Source organism: Silurus aristotelis, assembly GCF_946808225.1.
Source record: "Silurus aristotelis genome assembly, chromosome: 3".
Classification (NCBI taxonomy): domain Eukaryota; kingdom Metazoa; phylum Chordata; class Actinopteri; order Siluriformes; family Siluridae; genus Silurus; species Silurus aristotelis.
The window spans coordinates 29,542,445-29,561,650 of record NC_139576.1 but is presented as its reverse complement, the minus strand read 5'-3'; the positions used below and the strand labels follow the sequence as shown (position 1 = coordinate 29,561,650).

The window sequence follows — 19,206 nt, the reverse complement described above, 5'->3', positions numbered from 1 at the left end:
TCGTTCCTACTGCACATTTCACTGCTGTCACACTGTCCTCATACATGTCCTGCACCACCCTCACATACTTCTCTGACATACCTGACTTCCTCATACAATACCAAAAAGAACATTATTATAACCGATTGCGGAACACCAGTGGAAGTATGTCATTTGTCAAATTCCAAACACATGCAGGTTATTTTAAAAACACGCGTTCTGGTTATTATTCCTCAGAGTTAAGAAGGTCAGCACAAGCTTGGTGGTGACAGAACAGTGTCCCACACTGCAAAGAACACAACGTGCAGTGACAATACCTGGAGGTTTAAACTGGGTAGCTGAAGTGCATGTCCAAAAAGCCATAGGGTTATCTTTAAAAAGCCTAAAATCCAATCCTAAAAACACAGTGGATGGTAGGTGAGGCACCAAATGAAGTGGTAGCTTCACACAGAAATTAAATTCAGCAACTACTCACTTGCCTAGCATTTTATATACATCTCTAATTACAATTTTTTATTTCCAAAATATTTTATGAAACTTCAGAATTATTGGCACCCTTCATATAAAAATAAGAAAAAAAAAAACACTAAGCTTTTTCAGCAAAGACACAAGGAAGATGTCTGCAGCAAACCACTGGTTTAAAGTAATCAGCACCCAGATATTTTAGACCAATTCCAATGAGCCTCTAAATGTAATGTCAAACAAAAGTTGGAGGATTGAAGACACTTGTAGAGGGATCTTGTAGACCTTTAATGGTATTTTAACAGCTTATATAATTTTTTATTAGTCATTCTTTTTGTGCAGTCCAACTACCATCTTTTGTGTTTTTATGCTCATTTAAAAAATATATTTAGTAGAGCAATAATCTTACATACAATCCAATAGTGTTAATTTCATTAGTATAAAAAAAGGTTGTCGCTTGCAATAGGTGATCAAACAGAACAGTGAAAATGGAAGCTTTCAGACAGACTGCAGACTTGTGTGCGTGAATGTCGAATAGAACCACAAACTACACATACAGAAGTAAACACCCAAAACCACTACATTTTTAAAAGCTAATAAACAAAAATAAAACAAGATCAAATGTGTCCAACTTTAATTCACCCCAACAATAATGTTCAGGAAATGATCGCTGATTATCTGTCCATCAAACATAAGTGTTGTGTTCGTATTTCATTTTCCAGAATCTTTTTTTAGTTCATTTCTGTCTTTTTAGGGGTGCAGGGAATAAAAAGAAACTGTTTCTTGAAGTGTGCCAATAACTCTGACTTTTAGTACGCAGTTAAAGAGGCTTTGGTTTTTGTTTGTTGAGAGACATCTGTCAAAAAGAAAATTGAATTAAATTTTTAAAAATTTAAAAGTGGAAGTTTCACTCACGCCACCAATACCTCACTTAACCTATAACACATAAAATTACTTTTATTGGACATTTTCCTGCTCGGGCCACTTGGGATTGTCCTTCCCTTGCCCTGCCAAAATGCTCTGACAGGGTCATCTAGTCATCATAATTTGGCAATCAGACTGCTGCATGCTCATTTTACTACTTCCAACTGACTGTTCACTTAGATAGGCAGCAGATAGGCAGGTGGTCTACAGGAATGAAAGCCGGCAGCACAAGTTTTTAATTATGTTTGTATGTTGCTAAAAGCCGGATTGTGTAATCTTTATATACGTGGCTTAACTCGGTCTTCAAATACGTATTGTTTTTAAAATAAATTAAATTAAATAAATAGAAGAGGGGATTTCTTTTTGCTGTACAATGTATTAAAAAGTAAAAGAAAGAAATAATAAAAAAAAAACTTAAATAGTTGATAAAACTGTATAAAGGAAATTTGATCATACTATAATAACTACCAAATTTTAAACCATAATACTCTAACCCAGGACAGAAGGAACTATACCAAATGTTCTTTAAACTCAAAGACCATTTGGATAACAAAGTAAGAGAACATTGTGTTCACTGATGCTGGAAACATTTGAAAATAGTTTGGGGTACTTCACCAGAACGGAGGAAGTATCGTTTGAGAAACATAAGCCAATAACGATTGATTAGCAAAACAACAAACAGTCTTTATATAGGCTATAAGGCTAAAAAAATTAAACAAAATTCCTCACCTCTTTCAGGCACTTTGAATGGAGTAATCATCTTGCTTTCGTCTGTTCTGGAGCTTGACGCACAGTGTGTTGGGCTTGTAGCAGGACTAGAAACCACCTGTTTAGAAGATCCTGGGCTTCCGAATATTTTCTGCACAGAGTCTGAACCAAAGACAAACTTGGGGGGAGAGACCACTGCTTTAGAGGTGTTATGTGGACTGAGATTCACTGCAGGTGAATGACTGCTTTCAGAAGGCAGTTCGGTCTGTTCTTTAGTCGTCTCCTCAAGCACCGCAATAGCAGCTTTACCACACAGGGATTTGGGAGAGGTCGAGACTTCTTTAGGGGAAGCGGACACCAGAAGGGTTTCCTGTTCCTGGGCATCCTTGGCGTTCTCAAAAAATTCTTTGAAAGAATTTGCAGTCTCCAGCAATTTAAAGCGCACAGCCAACTGCTCAACTTTTCCTTCTCCTTCAGCGAAGTCGTAAGCACTCCAAATCCACGCCTTTTCTGCTCCTTTCATCGGCTCAAGTTTCATGTCCGATTTTATCCAGTGGTTCGCGCATAACTTAAAAACCTGGTCACGTCGCATCACAAGCCTGGTGCGCTTTGTATCATAGTTCTGTAAGATTTTTATGTCTCCTATGCCTCTTTCTTTCCACTGGCTGAGGTCTTTATCGTAGCGGTACAATTTTGCTCGGTGACTGAACACTACCTGTTCATTCTCTTCTCCATTTAAAAGCTCAATCACATCAGGCAATGGCACAACTGGTTCAAAGTACTGCCCATCTCTTTCCTCCTCTTGACTTATTTCTTGTTCATCATCTGTTCCTACAGATGTCCCACTCTGATTCAGCTTAGCTGGGGATTTGGACGGACTAAGAATAGGCTGAAAGCTGAAACTAAACCCAGAAGTTGATTCTCCAAACCGGAACAAATTTTTTTGCAAGGGGCTGCTAGCGAGTGGAGAAGCATATATGGAGGTGTCGGCACTTTCATCATGAACATCTCCTTGCAAATCATAATTATCCCATTCCAGAGTGGGTCCAATGCTCTCACTGTGGGGTTTGCTAATGAGCTCGGACGTATCGTTGGCAGATGACGCTTTGTGTACCTCGTGCTTGCCCTTCATTCCATCACAAGTCAGGAATGATTTGAGGTCCTTAAGACCAGATTTCATTTCCTCAGCCTTTTGTATAAGATTTGCTGTTCGGTCTGAGTTAGCCAGCTTATGGGGGGTTTGCAAAGGGATGTCCAAAAGGAGTTGCTGACAATGCTCAAACTTTTGCTTGAACTCTTCCGCAAGCTCTGGAGATTTGAACTTGGCAGCCAACTGTTCTAGCTTGGGATCTCCATCTGAAGAGTCATTCGCTAACCATACCCAGGCACGATCTGAACCAGAAAGAGGCTTTAAATTCATTATTGTAGTGATCCAGTGATTAGCACACACCTTCAGCACTTGCTCTCGTCTCATTAGAACTCGAAGTCTGCCATTTTCATTATTTTTAAGAAGTTTTAGGTTTCCAACCCCCCGCTCTTTCCACTGATGAGTTTCGTTATCAAACCTGAAAAGCTTAGCACGCACTGAGTACATGCATTCCTCATCTTCTTCTCCTGTAACAAGGTCAACTTTATCAGGCATCTTTACCACAGGTTCAAACTGAATATCATCATTTTCTTCAGTTTTATACATTTCCTCTTCTTCCTGGTTAACGGAGCCGTCTGCCCTTTTGCTTTGCAGAAATGAATTAAAAAGCTGCTCACCAGCTCCTGCAAAACCTTTAAAACTGGTATCCTTCTGACCAAACTGAAAGTTTCCTTCTGAAGTCTTTGCCAAGTCTGCGAAACTGGGGGCATTTTGCTTTCCTGTAATCAGCGGACACTCCTCATTAATAGTATTGCTCTCTGACTGGACAGATGAGGAGGAAACCTCTTTTTCTTTTTCTCTGTGTTGTTCAGCAATGTTTTTCAGAAACTCAGAGGCAGATCCGCTGTTTGCTGGCTTTGATTCAGATCCTTTCAAACCGAATTTTAATTCGCTGGTTAATGCAGGGACAGAAAAAGAGAATTTTGATTCACTTGAAGACGTTTCACCTTGAGCGGTTGTTGGCACATCTTTATTATCCAGACCAAATTTAAAAGTGCCAGCTGTAAACCCTGTACTTGGAGGATGGTTAGCTTGACTATCAGCACCAAAGCTAAAGGAGGAAGGTGCTGGTGCTGCCTTGGTTGCATCTGAATTTGGATTAGGTTTCTTGCAGGACACACAATGACTGGATGTGCCTTCATTTCTAACCAGACAGTCACCACAATCCCACTGCGCTTCATTTTGGTTGCTGCTACATGGAGCATTACACGAAACACAGTTTTTTGCAGATGCTTCATTCCTGACCAAGCAGGTATCACAATCCCACTGTCCTGGTTTCCTACCAAACTGAGAGTCAAGTCCAATCACAAATGGGGCAACACTTGAAGAGGTGACTTTTTGTAAAGAGGAACTGGAACTTTGCTGTGGTTTTGCTGCTTCACTCTGATTAGATGGCTGGGTTCCAAATTTAAAGGAAAAGGGAATTTGTGATCCAAATGCCTTGAAGCTGGAAGCACCACTGGTCTCCTTGGAACTTTCAGAGAGTCCAAAAGTGAAGCCTCCCTTTGAGGAAGCAGAAGCAGGAGCACTTTTAAATCCCTCAACTGGTTTAGTTTCAGGTTTTGATTCAGAACTAGGATTGGGGCTGCTGCAAGCAACGCATTCTTTAGATGAGGATTTATTTCTTACACAACAAACATCACAATCCCAATCGCCTTCCTTCTTAGCAAAGAGGGTTTTCAGATCCAGATTTTTTTTAGAATCCACAAAGGCAGAAGGCTTGGAGTCAGTTTCCTTTAGTTGAGCTGAACTTTGCAAACTTGCAGACTGTTTGGTAGATTCTGGTGCAGCAGAGTTTTTGGTTTGACACGCAATACAAATGCTTGCAGAAGCCTCATTTCTCACTGCACATGTGGAACAATCCCACTGTCCTGGTTTCTTACCAAACTGAGAGGCAAATCCAGACTCAATTGAAACACTTGAGGTCTTGACTTCTGGACCAGAGGAACTGGAACTTTCCTGTGATTTTGCTGCTTCACTCTGATTGGATGTTCCAAATTTAAAGGAAAAAGGAATTTGAGCTCCAAATGCCTTGAAGCTGGAAACACTACTGGCATCCTTGGAACTTCCAGCACTTCCAAGTACAGTAAAGGCGCCCGCTGATGAAGCAGGAGCACTTTTAAATACTGCAGCTGGGTTAGCTTCAGGTTTTGAATCAGCAAAAGGATTGGGGCCACTGCACGCAACACACTGTTTAGATGAGGAGTTATTTCTTACACAGCAAACTGTACAATCCCAGTCACCTGCCTTCTTAGCAAAAAGAGTTTTTAGATCAGGTTTTTTGGTAGATTTCTCAGACGTTGATAACTGTGTGTCATTTTCCTTTAGTTGACCTTGCATTGTTTGATGTTCAAGAATAGCTGCCTGGGCTTCCTCAAATTTTTGTTTGAATAAAACCGCTTCATTTGCAGTCTTAAAACGAATAGCCAGCTGCTCGGTCTTCGACATTTCATCAGCATAGTCCATAGCATACCATACCCATGACTTATCAGACCCAGCATTTGGTTTTAGAGCCATGTCTGCAGTGATGTAGTGATTTGCACATATTTTCAAAACTTGTTCTCTTCTCATCAACACCCGATATTTATCAGATTTTTGGTGCTTCAGGATTTTAATTAATCCGATGCCTCTTTCTTTCCATTCCTTCGTTTCTGCCTCAAAACGGAACAATTTTGCTCTGTTGCAGAATATTTCTTCTTCCTCCTCCTCCCCAGTTTTCACATCAATCTTATTGGGCAGAGGAACAATGGGCTCAAAGTGTGGTCCATCCTCATCCTCTTCAACATGGGTGCTGTCATCACTTTCATCACATTTCCCATCCTTTTCCACCCCAGTCACTGGCTTGGACATATTTGCAAAGTCAAATGATTTGTCAGATTTTCCGAAAAGAGTTGCTTTACCCTGTGTCCCTTCAACAAACGAAAACCCGGAAGCATTTTTACTACCAAAAGTAAAGACCCCACTCTGACTGGGTGTTTGGTCTTGCGGCTGAGACTTTAGGGCTGAATGGCTTTCGGTTCTAGGAGGAATATCTGAGGTCAGAAGCCCCAAAAGGCTTTCACTGTTATTTTTCAACTCTGCAGAAGAGAAAGTAAAGTCACCAGAATTACACTTAAAATTGGAATTGAACTTAAATGCAGCTGCTGTTTGTGTGCTTTGGATTGGAGCTGTGGTCCCAATCTTAGATGTTTCACCAGGAATTTGATGGTTAAAGATCATTTTTATGTCTACCGACTTGCCTTCGTTGCTCTTACAGGACTGAGCAGGTAGTACAGGTGGCTTAGTGAAGTATCCAGGCTCTGGCAATGTTGGATTGGTTGATGGCTGAGAAACATTATGACTGCAGTATTCTTCATTGTATGGGGACAGCAAGCCTGTAGCACCAAAAACCTGATCTTGAGGGTACATGCATGCTGCAGTTTGAAGGGGGGGAGTGTGTGTTGGTTGCTGGTAGGCATACATGTGTGGCTGGGGGAGACGATTCATTCCATAGACAGGTGCCTATAAGAAAAATATGGTAAAAGAACGGTCCAGCTTCTCCTGCAATCCATAACTATCAAACTTTTTCAAGAATGTCCAAAAAATCTTTTACCTAAAAAAAATAAAATACAAATTTTCTAAAGAATTTAGGCTAAACATATAATCATCAAGTAGAAACGGTAGTAAAAACCCTTCCCTCAATTTAAAATCATTTAATGCCTAAAATAGTTTTAGCCTAATTTAACTGCTAAAGTAAGGTTTTAAACACCGAGTTGCACTCCTACCTTGGATGGTGTTACATTAGCAGCAGTGCGAAGTAGGTACTGTGAATTATATGCAGGAGACTGGTTGTAATATACTGAAGGACCTGTAGTGGCAACTGAGAAGAAAAAAAATTATTATATATATATATATATATATATATATATATATATATATATATAAATAAATATAAAATGAACAGCGTCAAACACAGTGCACTGAACCTCAATTAATGTAGTTAGCCTAACCAGTAAGTGGTACTCCGTGAAACGACTGTGCTGCTGGAAAGGGTTCCTGGAGAGTCTCAGCTGGATAATTCCCTCCATACACTCTGTGAAATGGGGACTCTGCTGCTACAGCTGAATTGTGCCTCAGATCATGAACTTCATTCTGCAAACATTTACATTGTGAAGTGTGTAAATTACTGCCATTGATTATCAAAACATTCAATTATCTCCCCTCCCCTCTATTATTTAATCATTTCTATTTTTCATGCTTATCAGAGCATTAGGCAAACCATTTCTAGTACAACTCTGATGTCTTAGCAAAAGTAATATCCAGCTTTCCTGTATGGCAGGAAGTCTGATTTTAATAAATACTAAGTAAACTAAAGTTACTGGTCCCAAACTGACCTTTAAAGATTCGACTTGTTGACAGAGCAACTGCAAAAGTGACTTCTGATCTTCTGCCCAGTGAGGGGGTGTTTTTGGAGAAAACTAATTAGCAATAACAAATAAAACAAATTAATAATGTAATCATCATGCATAACAGCCCATTGGAAAACCCAAAAAAAACATATATACCACTGATCTCTTAGAGGGGGAGAGAAGATTTTTGGCTGGTGAGGACATTGAGAATTTATGGGAAGCAGCTGCAGTTGGTTCTGTGAAAGATCTTGGGCTTGAAGTCAATGGATGTTCTTCACAAACTCCATCCACAACCTCTCCGTTCTCTCCAAGCTGCTGATTGACATCACTGAGTAAGTCCAGAATTTCCTCCATTGATACAGGCAGCTGTAATAAAATGTGAAACAATTTTAAAATGTATGCATCTTTGCAATTAAGATAATACTCATGAATGTTAGATTTAGATACTGGACCTTCTCATTGTCATCTTCACTGGCATGCAAGACCTTTAATATGTATTTTTTTAACTGCTGGAGATAGTTGATGTACTTGTCTTGAGTTTCCTCAACTCCATTTCCTGCCTCCTCAGAGAGTCTCTGATAGATCTTTGAAAGATCAAAACAATAAAAGAAAAATGAAACATATGGCTGTTTAAAAATAAATTGAAAGTAGCAGTTGAAAATCACTCAAAAATCCTCATTTATGTGAGGTAGGAAATAACTGGAATACCCGAGCAAGATGCCAGTGGGAAGAGATACTGTTGATTTGATTAAGATCTGAAATAGCCTGATGTGTGTTGCCCTCAATGTCTAGAAGAGTAGCGAATGCGATCTTAGCCTCCTCTTCATAAGCTTTAATTTGTGAAACCTAACACAAGAAGAGGCAAAAAATAAATAAATAAAAAATAACATTGCGTTGTTCAAATGCATTGAAAAGAACACAGATCAGGAAAGATCACTTCACCTGTATGTTCTTACTGGCGAAATGAATAAATAAAGGATCGAGAGGTTCAGGAATGCTGCGTCTGCGCTCAATTTTCTCAAGCAAAGGGAGCACAATTCTCCAGTAATGCACGCTACGGCCAACATATTCTTTCTGGTCATAGTAGGAGTTCACACCATCACCCTGCAAATAGTTCAGTCATATTACATACTTCTATAAACATTTTACTCTCATATCTGTAAACATGGTCAGAATTTATGCAATGAATGGTAAATACATTATTTAGTAAACAGTCGCGGCTTACAGAACCAATCAAACCATTTTTTTAAAAACTCAATTATACAATAAGTAGCTGATAAAAAAAAGAAAGTACTTCAGTCACTTCTATAAAATCATCAAAAAACTCTCAGATCACAATCTCACAATTAAGTAGATAAAAGTGTGTTTGTATGTGTGTGTGTGTGTGTGTGTGTGTGTATATATATATATATATATATATATATATATATATATATATATATATATATATATATATATATATATATATATATATCTCTTTATAATTATTATTTTTTAAATTATGAAAGAAGAATAATTCAGATTTCATAATTGGCCAAAAGAGTTAAATGATTACCATGATGCTGAGATGTTTGGCCCAGTGGATGAGCAGTGCAGGTTGAAGACCATGTTTCTCTCTTGCTCGCAGTGTGTTTAAGCCATGCTGGACTATCATTCTTAATTTAGCAGATGTATTGGGTCTACAGATGGACAAATAAGGACCAAATAGATAAAAATATAATTTTAAATACAGACAACCATTAAGAAAATTGAAAAGTCTAAAGGAACTCATAAAAAAATGTATTAATTAAAAAAGCCACCACGAAGAAGAAGTCTCTCCACAACTGACAAAAAGACAAACACTATGCATCTATAGGCCCAACCCCAGTTTTACTTTCTGCTCAATAACATTAGACCAATGAAATTGCGGAACGGGTTCAGGTGAACCAATGAAACTCTTTATATTAAATCAGATGAGCTCCCACTGAATCGGGTCGCACCACATCATAAATATGGATGATGTTCCTCTGACGTTTGACCTGCCGCTCACTCGAACTGTATACAGGAAATGCGAATCATTCGTCACGCTGAAAACAACCGGGCATGAAAAAAAACGCACTTCACCTGTGTTCTGAGCTGCACGGCATCGGGAGAAAAGCTTCACCGATGGTGATTTTTAAACGCACGACGATGCCAAAAGAAAAACTCCCGAGAGAAATAGTTGTGAAAGGAAGGAGGAAAACAGTGAACAATGACTTTCTTGGTAGGCTACTGTTTAGATACAAGCCGTGTAACAGACACTGTCTTTCGTTAAAGCCTGTGTAAAGTTCATTAGTTTCAGTGTAGATACCTGCGGCTTCTAGACGGGTGCAGCGTATTTATGTTAAAAAATTTTTTTTGTAAAATCCAGTGGGTGCGGCTTATATTTGGGTGCGCTTAATAGTCCGGAAATTACGGTACTGTGCACACAAGTTTTTTCCCCTTAGAAAATGTTTTCATTTTGGTTTTACTCACAATGCCTTTTTATGAATAAGATTGTAGACTGCTTCCCACCACTCTCTTTGTTTCTCTGAGGATAAGAGTTTCATCAGTTGCAGAGGTAAACATCTCGGCTCGTGCAACTGTGATGTAGCGGAAATCTTTGCTGTTTCTTGGAGCTGAGTGTGACTTGAGAATATCACACCACAGAGAAACACCTGAAACAAAGAAAAGAGGTACATCCCTAATGACTGAGTTCAACAACTGCAGAATGAACCATAAAATTATAGTAACTGATTGCATAGTGATGTGCAGCTTTCTATCCATTATCCACTACTGAAATAAGCGATGATTTCTCACACACACACACACACACACACACACACACACACACACACACACACACACACACACACACACACACACACACACACACACACACACACACACACACACACACACACACACGAAAACTGGTCTTCACCTCAAGGTCAAGCAGACAGATTGACTCTGGAGAATTGGTGTCCAGTTTAAATGTCTCCAGAGTGAGACGAGGAAAAAGCTGTTTAAGCCAGTCTTTAATAGCAGGTCTCTGGCTCATCATTGACCACTGCAATCCCAGCCATGTCAGGTGTTGTAAATCTCCACAATGCAAGATGGAGCCTAAGAACACAAATATGGAGAATACAATGCTGTAGTCTCAACTGTAGCTGTAATGATTCAACGATAAACTTTCAGTGTGACTGATTTAATGAAATTGGTTTCTGTGAGCAGCACAGCCTGTGGGGAAACTTCCTATGAATCCCCAACACCAGGCTGATAGACACTAGTGCTGTGGGGTATATGGTAGATTTATGTACATTTACATTCTAAAAGTATAAATGATTAATGCTTATTGGACAACACACATTTTACAACACTTGTTTCTAGGGGCTATTAAAAGAGTGAGTTCTGCATAAAAATAAACATTTGTCAACTGGACGGTGTGGGGGAATCACAAGCTTTGTTTTTAAATGCTTACACTGGGTCAATATCAAAAAGTTGTGTTCATTATTAGTCCTGGGTCACGTGTAGCGTGTGAGCATGTGCGAGGGAGAGAGAAAGACGTGTGTAAGTGGGAAGCAAAAGGTACGGAAATTCAAATATAAACGGAGCGTATTCCATTATTCAGGTACAGATCAATAGTGACTTTAGCGACACTGAATTCCTGGACCATGTACCTTGTTGTGCAGAATTAAAAAAATTTGCAGTGTACGTCTTGAGGTCAGGTGTGTTCAGTGTTGTCACTTTCTCAGGTTTGTGAATTCTTAAAGAATGTTATTTTTAATCCATCTGCTGGTTGGTAATAAATCTTGACCCTGACTACTAGTGTTTTAAATTTCAGTAGGATTCGATGTATGTTTGTGCTTAATGTGTTTGCCTGTTGTAATCATACCCGTGTCCCACTTAGCCAGGCCTTGTATGTCTGGTGACTGAGAGCTGAGGTTGGAGATGTTGTCATTTCCGACGAACGAGAGATCCACTGGAGCTTGAGCACTGAAAAGCGTCTCGAACAGGGTGTCCCGGCCAATTCTGTTCCCAAACACCTCCACCACCTCCTTCACAAAGTGCTCAGTCTCCTGTTTTAAATTCAACAGCATGTGGCCTGCCTGGCTTTGACGATAACAAGCTAATGACTCTAGAGGTTTCAGGGATGCTCGTTCATCTTTCTCAGGTTTAGTCTTTGGTCTTGGAACCTAAAGGAGAGGAGACAAAACTATTCAAGTCGACAACTAAAACATCTACTAAAACTACAATATAAGCTTCACATGGTGGATTGAATTTCTGCAGTGTTAAAAAAAATAAAATAAATAAATCTGGACCCCTGGGGGAACTACGCATTAATACCATTCTAGGGACATATGGACCAACATGCTGTGATTGAATTAGAGCTGCAACGTCTAATCGATGAATGATCTCAATATGTGGCTTTTGCATTTTTTTTTTAAAACACACTTTAATATCAAATATATAAATACCCTGAATTAGGGTCTTATATAGTTATAATAAGCAAAACATCTAATTAAAAGAAAATTATTTTTTGTATCTGATTAATCTGAAAAAGGGAGAAAAAAGAAAGGAATGAATCGTCCGATTAAACGATTATCAAAATAATTGTTAGTTGCAGCCCTAGATTAAATTACTGACTGCTTATAATGACTGCAAATTCTATATGCCCCAAGTTGGAAGCAAAAAATAAAATAAAATAAAACAGCAATTCTAAACATGTTAGCCAGAATATGTGGTTTAGCTGGTACTCTCAGTCTCATGATTCATTTCCTGCAAAACATATCTAATGTCCTACCAAGATTTACATGAATGAATCATGATCACACTTAAGGTCCACAGACATCCTGATTTCAGACAACTGGTGTCTGCTGACTGCTGAAATCCTAGCATCAACCCCAGTTGTGTTTTTCATAGCAGACCTGTAGAACAGCTAGTTACAATGCAAAATTCCTTCATACTAATTTTTATAAGGATTATTTTTGAGGGGTTAAACATGCATTTTCAGGGCTGGTAGTGTTACTAAAACTGATATTTAGAAAGGGGAAAAAAGTAAAAACAAATGACTGCATAATGGGACGCACATACGAAGTAGTCAAACTACTAGTAAGAATGCTTACCATTTATTTAATGAACAACGCAGCCTTACTTTTTATGCACTTTGGCTTCCCAGTATATTATTATTAAGCTGTTGACCAAAATAATAATGTCCAATCGTCCAACAAGTTACAATACACTGGCACTAATTTCACATGAAAACACACAAATACTAACCCTTTTAAATCAACTGAAAATGGAAACTTGGCACAGCGTCTGGCAACGCCCTTTAAAAGTATCAGAGCAAAGTGTTTTAATGAAAATGTATTTTGTGGCTCGTTAAACCCTTGCAGGATTTGTGTCTACACTTCCTTAATACATTATTATACCAAAAAAACCTTGTTTTACCTGATAAGCCAGAAGGTAACAGAGGGCTGCTAAATCAACAACGGCTCTCCACTGCTGTTCTTTTTCCATGGCCATCTTCAGAAGCAGGGTCCCAGCATAAAGATACAGATGAGCTCTCATTTCTGTGAACACCTCCAGCAGCTCATCCACAGCTTTTGAGGCAGTGTTCTTTAAAGACTGCATAGCATGGTCAAATCTACCATAACAACAAATAATCATCAATTATTTAAAAAAAAGAGCTTTAAGTATTACATTTGGAAACCAATATGTGGGCAACAGAACAAAAGTAACTTACACCTGGAGCGCAATTACACTTTCCCTGCAATCTTTTTCGGCAATTGTGAGCCTCAGCAGATTACTCTGCGCTAGCAGGAGCTCCTTTTGGAACTTGCGACATGCCTTCTCATTAGAAGATACACTTGGTTGAGCCAGGTATTCCTGCAAAGCATTTATATTTACAATAGATTTCTCAGTAAAGTAGAATTGCACTGCTTTCAGACATGTGTAACGCTGTGGTGCCAATTTTATTTCAATTATATAAAATTCACTTGATAAGATTAACTTGTCTTTTTTTTTTTTTTAAAGAAAACCTGAATTGCCCCAGCATAGAAATTAACTTCACCAACCTGAAATGTATGGACAACAGTGGTGTACCAGTCCAGACTGTGTCTTAAGACACCAGTGCTTTCCACAGCCATGCAGTGCTTAGCTGCTTCCTCCAACCGTCCATCCAAGCAGTGGAGCTGCACCAGTCTCCGGTTTACATGGGCATCAGAAGGGCGCAGCCGGAGCTCAGACTGCAGCAGGTCATAAAGCTGGTTCCAGCCTCGCTGTCCCTGTGCACTCAGCAGTTTCTCCTAAATACAAACAACAATTAGCCCAAATTTTATTGAGCAAATATTTTTATTTCTGTGAGGTGTTAGACAGGTTTACTATCTAGTTCGAGGGACCAAATGTAAGGAAGTTTACATTTATTGGGACCGGCACTAAGAGTTGACCGGGGATCGAACCCAGGCCACAGCGGTGAGAGCGCCGCATCCTAACCACTAGACCAACATATCAGTCCTGTAGTAATCCAGAAAAGTAATGGGGTGAAAGCCACATCGCCTGAGTTTATATTTTAAATTGAATGAAGATATCATGAAAAATTTGATTCCCACAAACATTTCTAAGACTATGTCTGGTTCGCCCCACCCTGCCCAAATTTCAGGATTCGCAGCTGAAATGCCCTACCCAACTTAAAAGGTTAACATTTCCTGACAGCAGCTACATACACAATTTAGATATCTTTGGAAAGAAGACACTTTGAGCTTTACTGTCCATCATCAAAGATTATATTGCTTAAAAGAATAAGTTATAGATGATGAAGTACCCTGGATACACATTTCCTGCATTGAACATTAGTTTTATTTCATTTATAAATACATGAAATCAGTCCTGGAGCAATCCAGAAAAGTACAGGGTTAAAATCCACATGTCTCATAAGTTTATATTTTACATTTTTAATGAAGATTTTCATGACAAATGAGATTCCTACAAACATTTATCTGAGACTATGTCTGATCCTTTCCTCCCATATACTGTTAGAATCCTAAACTCATTGCAACCCTGCAATCATAACTCCATGATTCCATAATGCTACTGGCTGGAAATAAAAAGTTTGAAATGAGAGGTGATGCAGGAAAAAAAAAACATCACGACACCTGCCTATAGAATAAATACTAAAGCCCGAGAGCCTGCCTCTTATACTTCTCTTTTGTTTTTTGTGCTTGATTTCATTCGTTTTCTAACTACATTCTACCAGGCATATATGTTTTCTTACCAGCAAGATGCCGTTTTTTTTTTTTAACCCGAAGGTTATTCTGAAACAAACAATCAATATTCCAATCAGAGTAATGAGACACTTGTAAACAAAAAAATAACCATCTAAATAACACTATTGTTTGGTTGGAGCAAAAACGCTTTAATCATTTATCCCTTTGTGTCGTAGCTGGAGATTAGGCAAGTAGTGTCTCAAAGCTTGACCAAAAATGATCAGTAAGAACTTGACTCTGTCTCCATCTACGTCGTCCTACGAGCTTATTGGCGGAGTATGTTTCTTAAGATAAAGAGCTGTCTGGCCGCCCCATGAGCAGGAGATTTTGGGGGGTAATCGGGTCTTTGATCTTTGATCGTATGATTAAAGTCTCTCTATGTTCCGGGGTAGTTCTTCCATTTGAGGAGTGATGGAGATATGTAAACATTGCTAAGGCTGTAGAGCATACTCTAAAGGAATCTGCTGCCCCATTGAGTTTATTGACATCTTGTCGAATTGTTATTAATGTTAAATCCTCTGTCCGTCCTTGAAGCCCTAGTTTCTAAAATGCAGCTGGGAGTAGCATGGTCCTTTTGGATCAGTCATCAAGTACTGCATAGGTGTTTAGGGTTCAATTCTTGTGTTGTAGTACAACAGATATGAAGGTGTTTCCCACTGCACAGATGACAGGGCTTCTTTAGGGTACAATTTCTAGCTAAGTGTAATGGCCCACATTTAGAAAAAAACCGTTTGTTGTCTTTGATGCATTTGATCATCTGCTCTGTGCTAAATGCCTGGAAAGTGGTACAAGTGGTACACAGTGGTAAATGTTCTGTACTGTTGCAGAATGGGCACAGAACTCTGATCTGTTTAGATCTCCATGCTGGTTCAGACTGACTCAAGGGCCTCAGCACCTGGGCTGCTTCTGGGCTTTGCTATTGGGCCCATCCTTGGTTGCACCATCTGACGTCTCTGCTCTTTCGTTTGATTCAAAGTGTCACAGTTTTGACACCAGGATTTAACCTTAAGTTGCTAGAGCCAGTAAAGTGTAAACAGGGATATCAAGGGATAACTTTAAATAAGGGAACTCGCCAGGGTCGGGTCGGGTGAAATATTGAATTGTTGGATGCGGAACCCTATCGGACGTCTCTGGACATACAGTACTCTGAGGCCGCCTTATCAAGAAAGGATATTTAAGCAAAGGATGAAGCATTAATCTTTTTCTCGTTCTTCACATGTAAATAATTATGCCATTAGCCAATTATACAAAAAACAATGATGTACAAACCTTTAGGTCGAACACTGCAGGGTGACCTGGCAAAAGTTTGGCAGCCTTCTCCACCCAGAATTCTGCCCTGCTGTCAGGTTCCGCTTTGCTACATAACAGCTCGGCTATTTTCATAACCAGGTCTCGCTGTGCTGGGTTCAGATCCACAGAGCGCTAAAGACGGGACAGGAACCAGAGACAGGATCCATTAAAGTTCAAACTACATCATTTCTTATCATTTTAGCATCACGTACAAAATATACATTCAGGACCAAACTGCAAAATGATAGTGTAGATAGTGTAAAGTGACATGTACACTACTCACCTTGTAACATCCGACAGCTTTTTCAATTTCACCTTCTTGTTCATAAAGCTGACCGAGGAATCGATGCGCCTTGGGATCTCTGCCCTGGACTGTTAAATATGCTGATACATGTCTATCGGCAAGACATACAACAAAGAGACAAAAGACCAGCAGATTATTTCATAATAATAAAAAAAAAAATTTCAATTAAAAAAAAAAACCTTCACAAAAAAAGAAAAATGTGTTCATAGGTTACCTTTTAGAGAGTTCATACTCCTTTGCTTCAAAATATAATTTTGCAAATAAAAATCCCTTCGCTGTTTTCTGCATTGGCACAAAAAATAAATAAAAACAGAGATAAACAAATAGTTGTTTGTTGGGCATTTAACACAGAACATACAGGTAACCAGCTTTCTTAATAACCACCAAAACTCTGCCTGCGAAACTAAAACAGTGATAAAAGCTCGATAAAATAGAACGGCATGGAAAACACTTGCTTTAGCACAATACATGGTCAAGATGGAGAGCACTTAGTAAAGATGGAGAGCAAGATGGAGAGCACTTAGTAAAGTTTCACACCCCCTGCTAAATCTCTAGACTCTGACCACCAGAATGATTATCATACAGCAAAACCATCAAAACACAGCAGCTCGATCAGTGCAACAGGAGCATAGGATTGACTTCTGATCAATCAGCTCTAAAATTCTTATAGTTTCAGCACAGGATGTTTTAGAGAACAGCACACGGTGACTGAGAAGTTATTTGTTTACACTCATTTCACAGTTCAATCCCATCATATTTGTAATGGACATGTCTAAATTGATGATATTTCTTAATATAAGGTTAAAAACTATTCTGGTGGTCTCTGGAGATCAACGCAAACTGCTGAGCTCTTCATATTGACAACATTTTATTTGTGCTAAAAACCTTTATAAATTAAAATTCTGATGGAAATGAGACTCTCAGGCAGAGTAAAGATTTCATTCATGTTCAAATTTTTTGGTGAAACCAACAGTTAATGCATTTAGCTCTCGTCAGTTATTTCCCGATCCTTGTTACATGCATTTAGTCAACACGCCATTGATACGTCCTTTAGTTATACACATTGAACACGTGCACCAAAAAACAGACAGACGAGCGCACGCGCGTCTCCCTCAAATGTCTCTCTCACACATAGCGCGTTTTTTAAGTGTCAGCAAGGCGCACAGCTCGCTCTCTCACTCACAAAACGGTATTATATTCTACTGTATCGTACTGCACACTCACACCGACTAAACGCAGTAAACACGCGTATGCGCGCGCGTAGGTGTGTGTCGGCGCGCGCTAATCACTTTTAGCCACACAGCGGCCTAACCAAGCTAAACACCTAGCATGCTAACTAACCGGCTAGCTAGCGCGTTTTGAATCCGGTATGGCGTACCTCTTTTTGAGAAGGAGAGAAGCTCTCCACTGAAGAAATGTAGCGTTCAACGTCCACCTTACTTCTCCTCATAGCTGCGAAAGAACCGCGACGTCCCTGCGAGCTTCTGCTTTCCGTAAGTTCCTTTGCTTTCTCCAAAAACGAACCTTAACTTCACATTTACTTCAAGCTGAACGCGACCAGGATAGTATGACGCAGTTTTCAGTTCAGCAAATCAGAGCGCGACTCCTCCACATCTCGCGATAGCTGCTTTTGTGACGCATTTTGGCTAAGCGTGCGTGCGCGTGCGTGTGTGTTACAGATAGAGCCCCTGAACTGCTAAACAGAACTAAACAGCAGTTCATGTTTCAGCGGATTAAGATACTAAACAGATAAATGGTTAAAAATGTGTGTGTATATGTATATGTGTGTATATATATATATATATATATATATATATATATATATATATATATATATATATATATATATACACACTGTTTTACACAATTTATTATATATATATATATAATCAGTAGAAAGAAATGGTATGAATGCCGTGAGTAGAGAGGCAGAAGTCACATGAACTGTCACATGAAATCTCCATGGAAACAGAATTACTGTTTTGATGCACCAACAGAGAAATAGTGACAGACAGACAGACCGACAAAACCAGCATTTTATGTACTATGTACTATTTTAGCTCTTCATTGTAGCATTTCTGAGGAAATTATAAAAACGTTGATGATTTGACTAATTATTCTGTACAGCCAAGTTTTGTGTCAGTGTTTTGTTTGTTATCTAACCCAGCTGAACTTCATTTCAGTTTTATTTGTATAGCACCTTTTACAGTGGTGGACAAACTACATATAAAACTAGATACAGTAGGTAAAATATGACTCCAGTGAAAGTAAAAGTGTTCCTTTAAACCTACACTTGAGTAAAAGTACAAATATATTTGCCTTGAAATGTACTTAAGTGTCCAAGTACTATGATTTATTATGGCTGTAATGTTCCTATTATAATTTTTATCACAAGTCTGTTGCTTAATCAACTTAGTTTATGTAAAAAGACTTTAATGTTACTCTTAACACATCAATCTATGAATAGAATGATATTAATAAATTATATTAAAACAAGTTTAAAACAGAGTGCGTGCTCTACCCTGATTGGTGTGATTGCTGTGTGATTGACCAGTTACGTTTTTATCCCCTCATAAATAAAAAGAATCAACTGATTTAGTGAAATGTAGTTGAGTAAAAAGTATGATACAGTAATCCCTCATTCAGCGCAGGTTTTTACATTTTGTTTTGTGTGTTTTTTTTGTGGGTAGTATTGTTAAGAGTTAATTTAATTATTTTTGCGGTAGTATATGCATTTTCTGG

General features: G+C 38.8%; 2 protein-coding genes across 3 annotated transcripts in view; one reads left to right on the top strand and one right to left on the bottom strand.

Moving 5' to 3' along the window:
* ranbp2 (RAN binding protein 2) overlaps positions 1-18,093 on the bottom strand; it is a 28,246-nt gene extending 10,153 nt beyond the window's left edge. Inside the window, exons 1-20 of one of the 2 annotated variants that reach the window (XM_083537630.1) lie at positions 17,843-18,089; positions 16,679-16,746; positions 16,444-16,555; positions 16,140-16,292; positions 13,683-13,913; positions 13,352-13,494; positions 13,057-13,252; positions 11,501-11,801; positions 10,550-10,728; positions 10,102-10,283; positions 9,164-9,287; positions 8,551-8,712; positions 8,317-8,454; positions 8,061-8,192; positions 7,765-7,974; positions 7,594-7,677; positions 7,210-7,351; positions 6,985-7,079; positions 6,460-6,721; positions 2,095-6,297 (exon numbers count right to left, since the gene is read on the bottom strand). In XM_083537630.1, the coding sequence (XP_083393756.1) occupies positions 2,095-6,297; positions 6,460-6,721; positions 6,985-7,079; positions 7,210-7,351; positions 7,594-7,677; positions 7,765-7,974; positions 8,061-8,192; positions 8,317-8,454; positions 8,551-8,712; positions 9,164-9,287; positions 10,102-10,283; positions 10,550-10,728; positions 11,501-11,801; positions 13,057-13,252; positions 13,352-13,494; positions 13,683-13,913; positions 16,140-16,292; positions 16,444-16,555; positions 16,679-16,746; positions 17,843-17,914 (7,189 nt within the window). In that variant the 5' untranslated portion in view covers positions 17,915-18,089. Of the gene's footprint in view, positions 1-2,094; positions 6,722-6,984; positions 7,080-7,209; positions 7,352-7,593; positions 7,678-7,764; positions 7,975-8,060; positions 8,193-8,316; positions 8,455-8,550; positions 8,713-9,163; positions 9,288-10,101; positions 10,284-10,549; positions 10,729-11,500; positions 11,802-13,056; positions 13,253-13,351; positions 13,495-13,682; positions 13,914-16,139; positions 16,293-16,443; positions 16,556-16,678; positions 16,747-17,842 lie in introns of both variants that reach the window. The other variant, XM_083537629.1, reaches the window with a different exon arrangement.
* The window catches only part of LOC310724036 (craniofacial development protein 2-like), a 384,292-nt gene that overhangs the window by 263,323 nt on the left and 101,763 nt on the right, over positions 1-19,206 (top strand). The gene's annotated exons all lie outside the window — the stretch shown is intronic.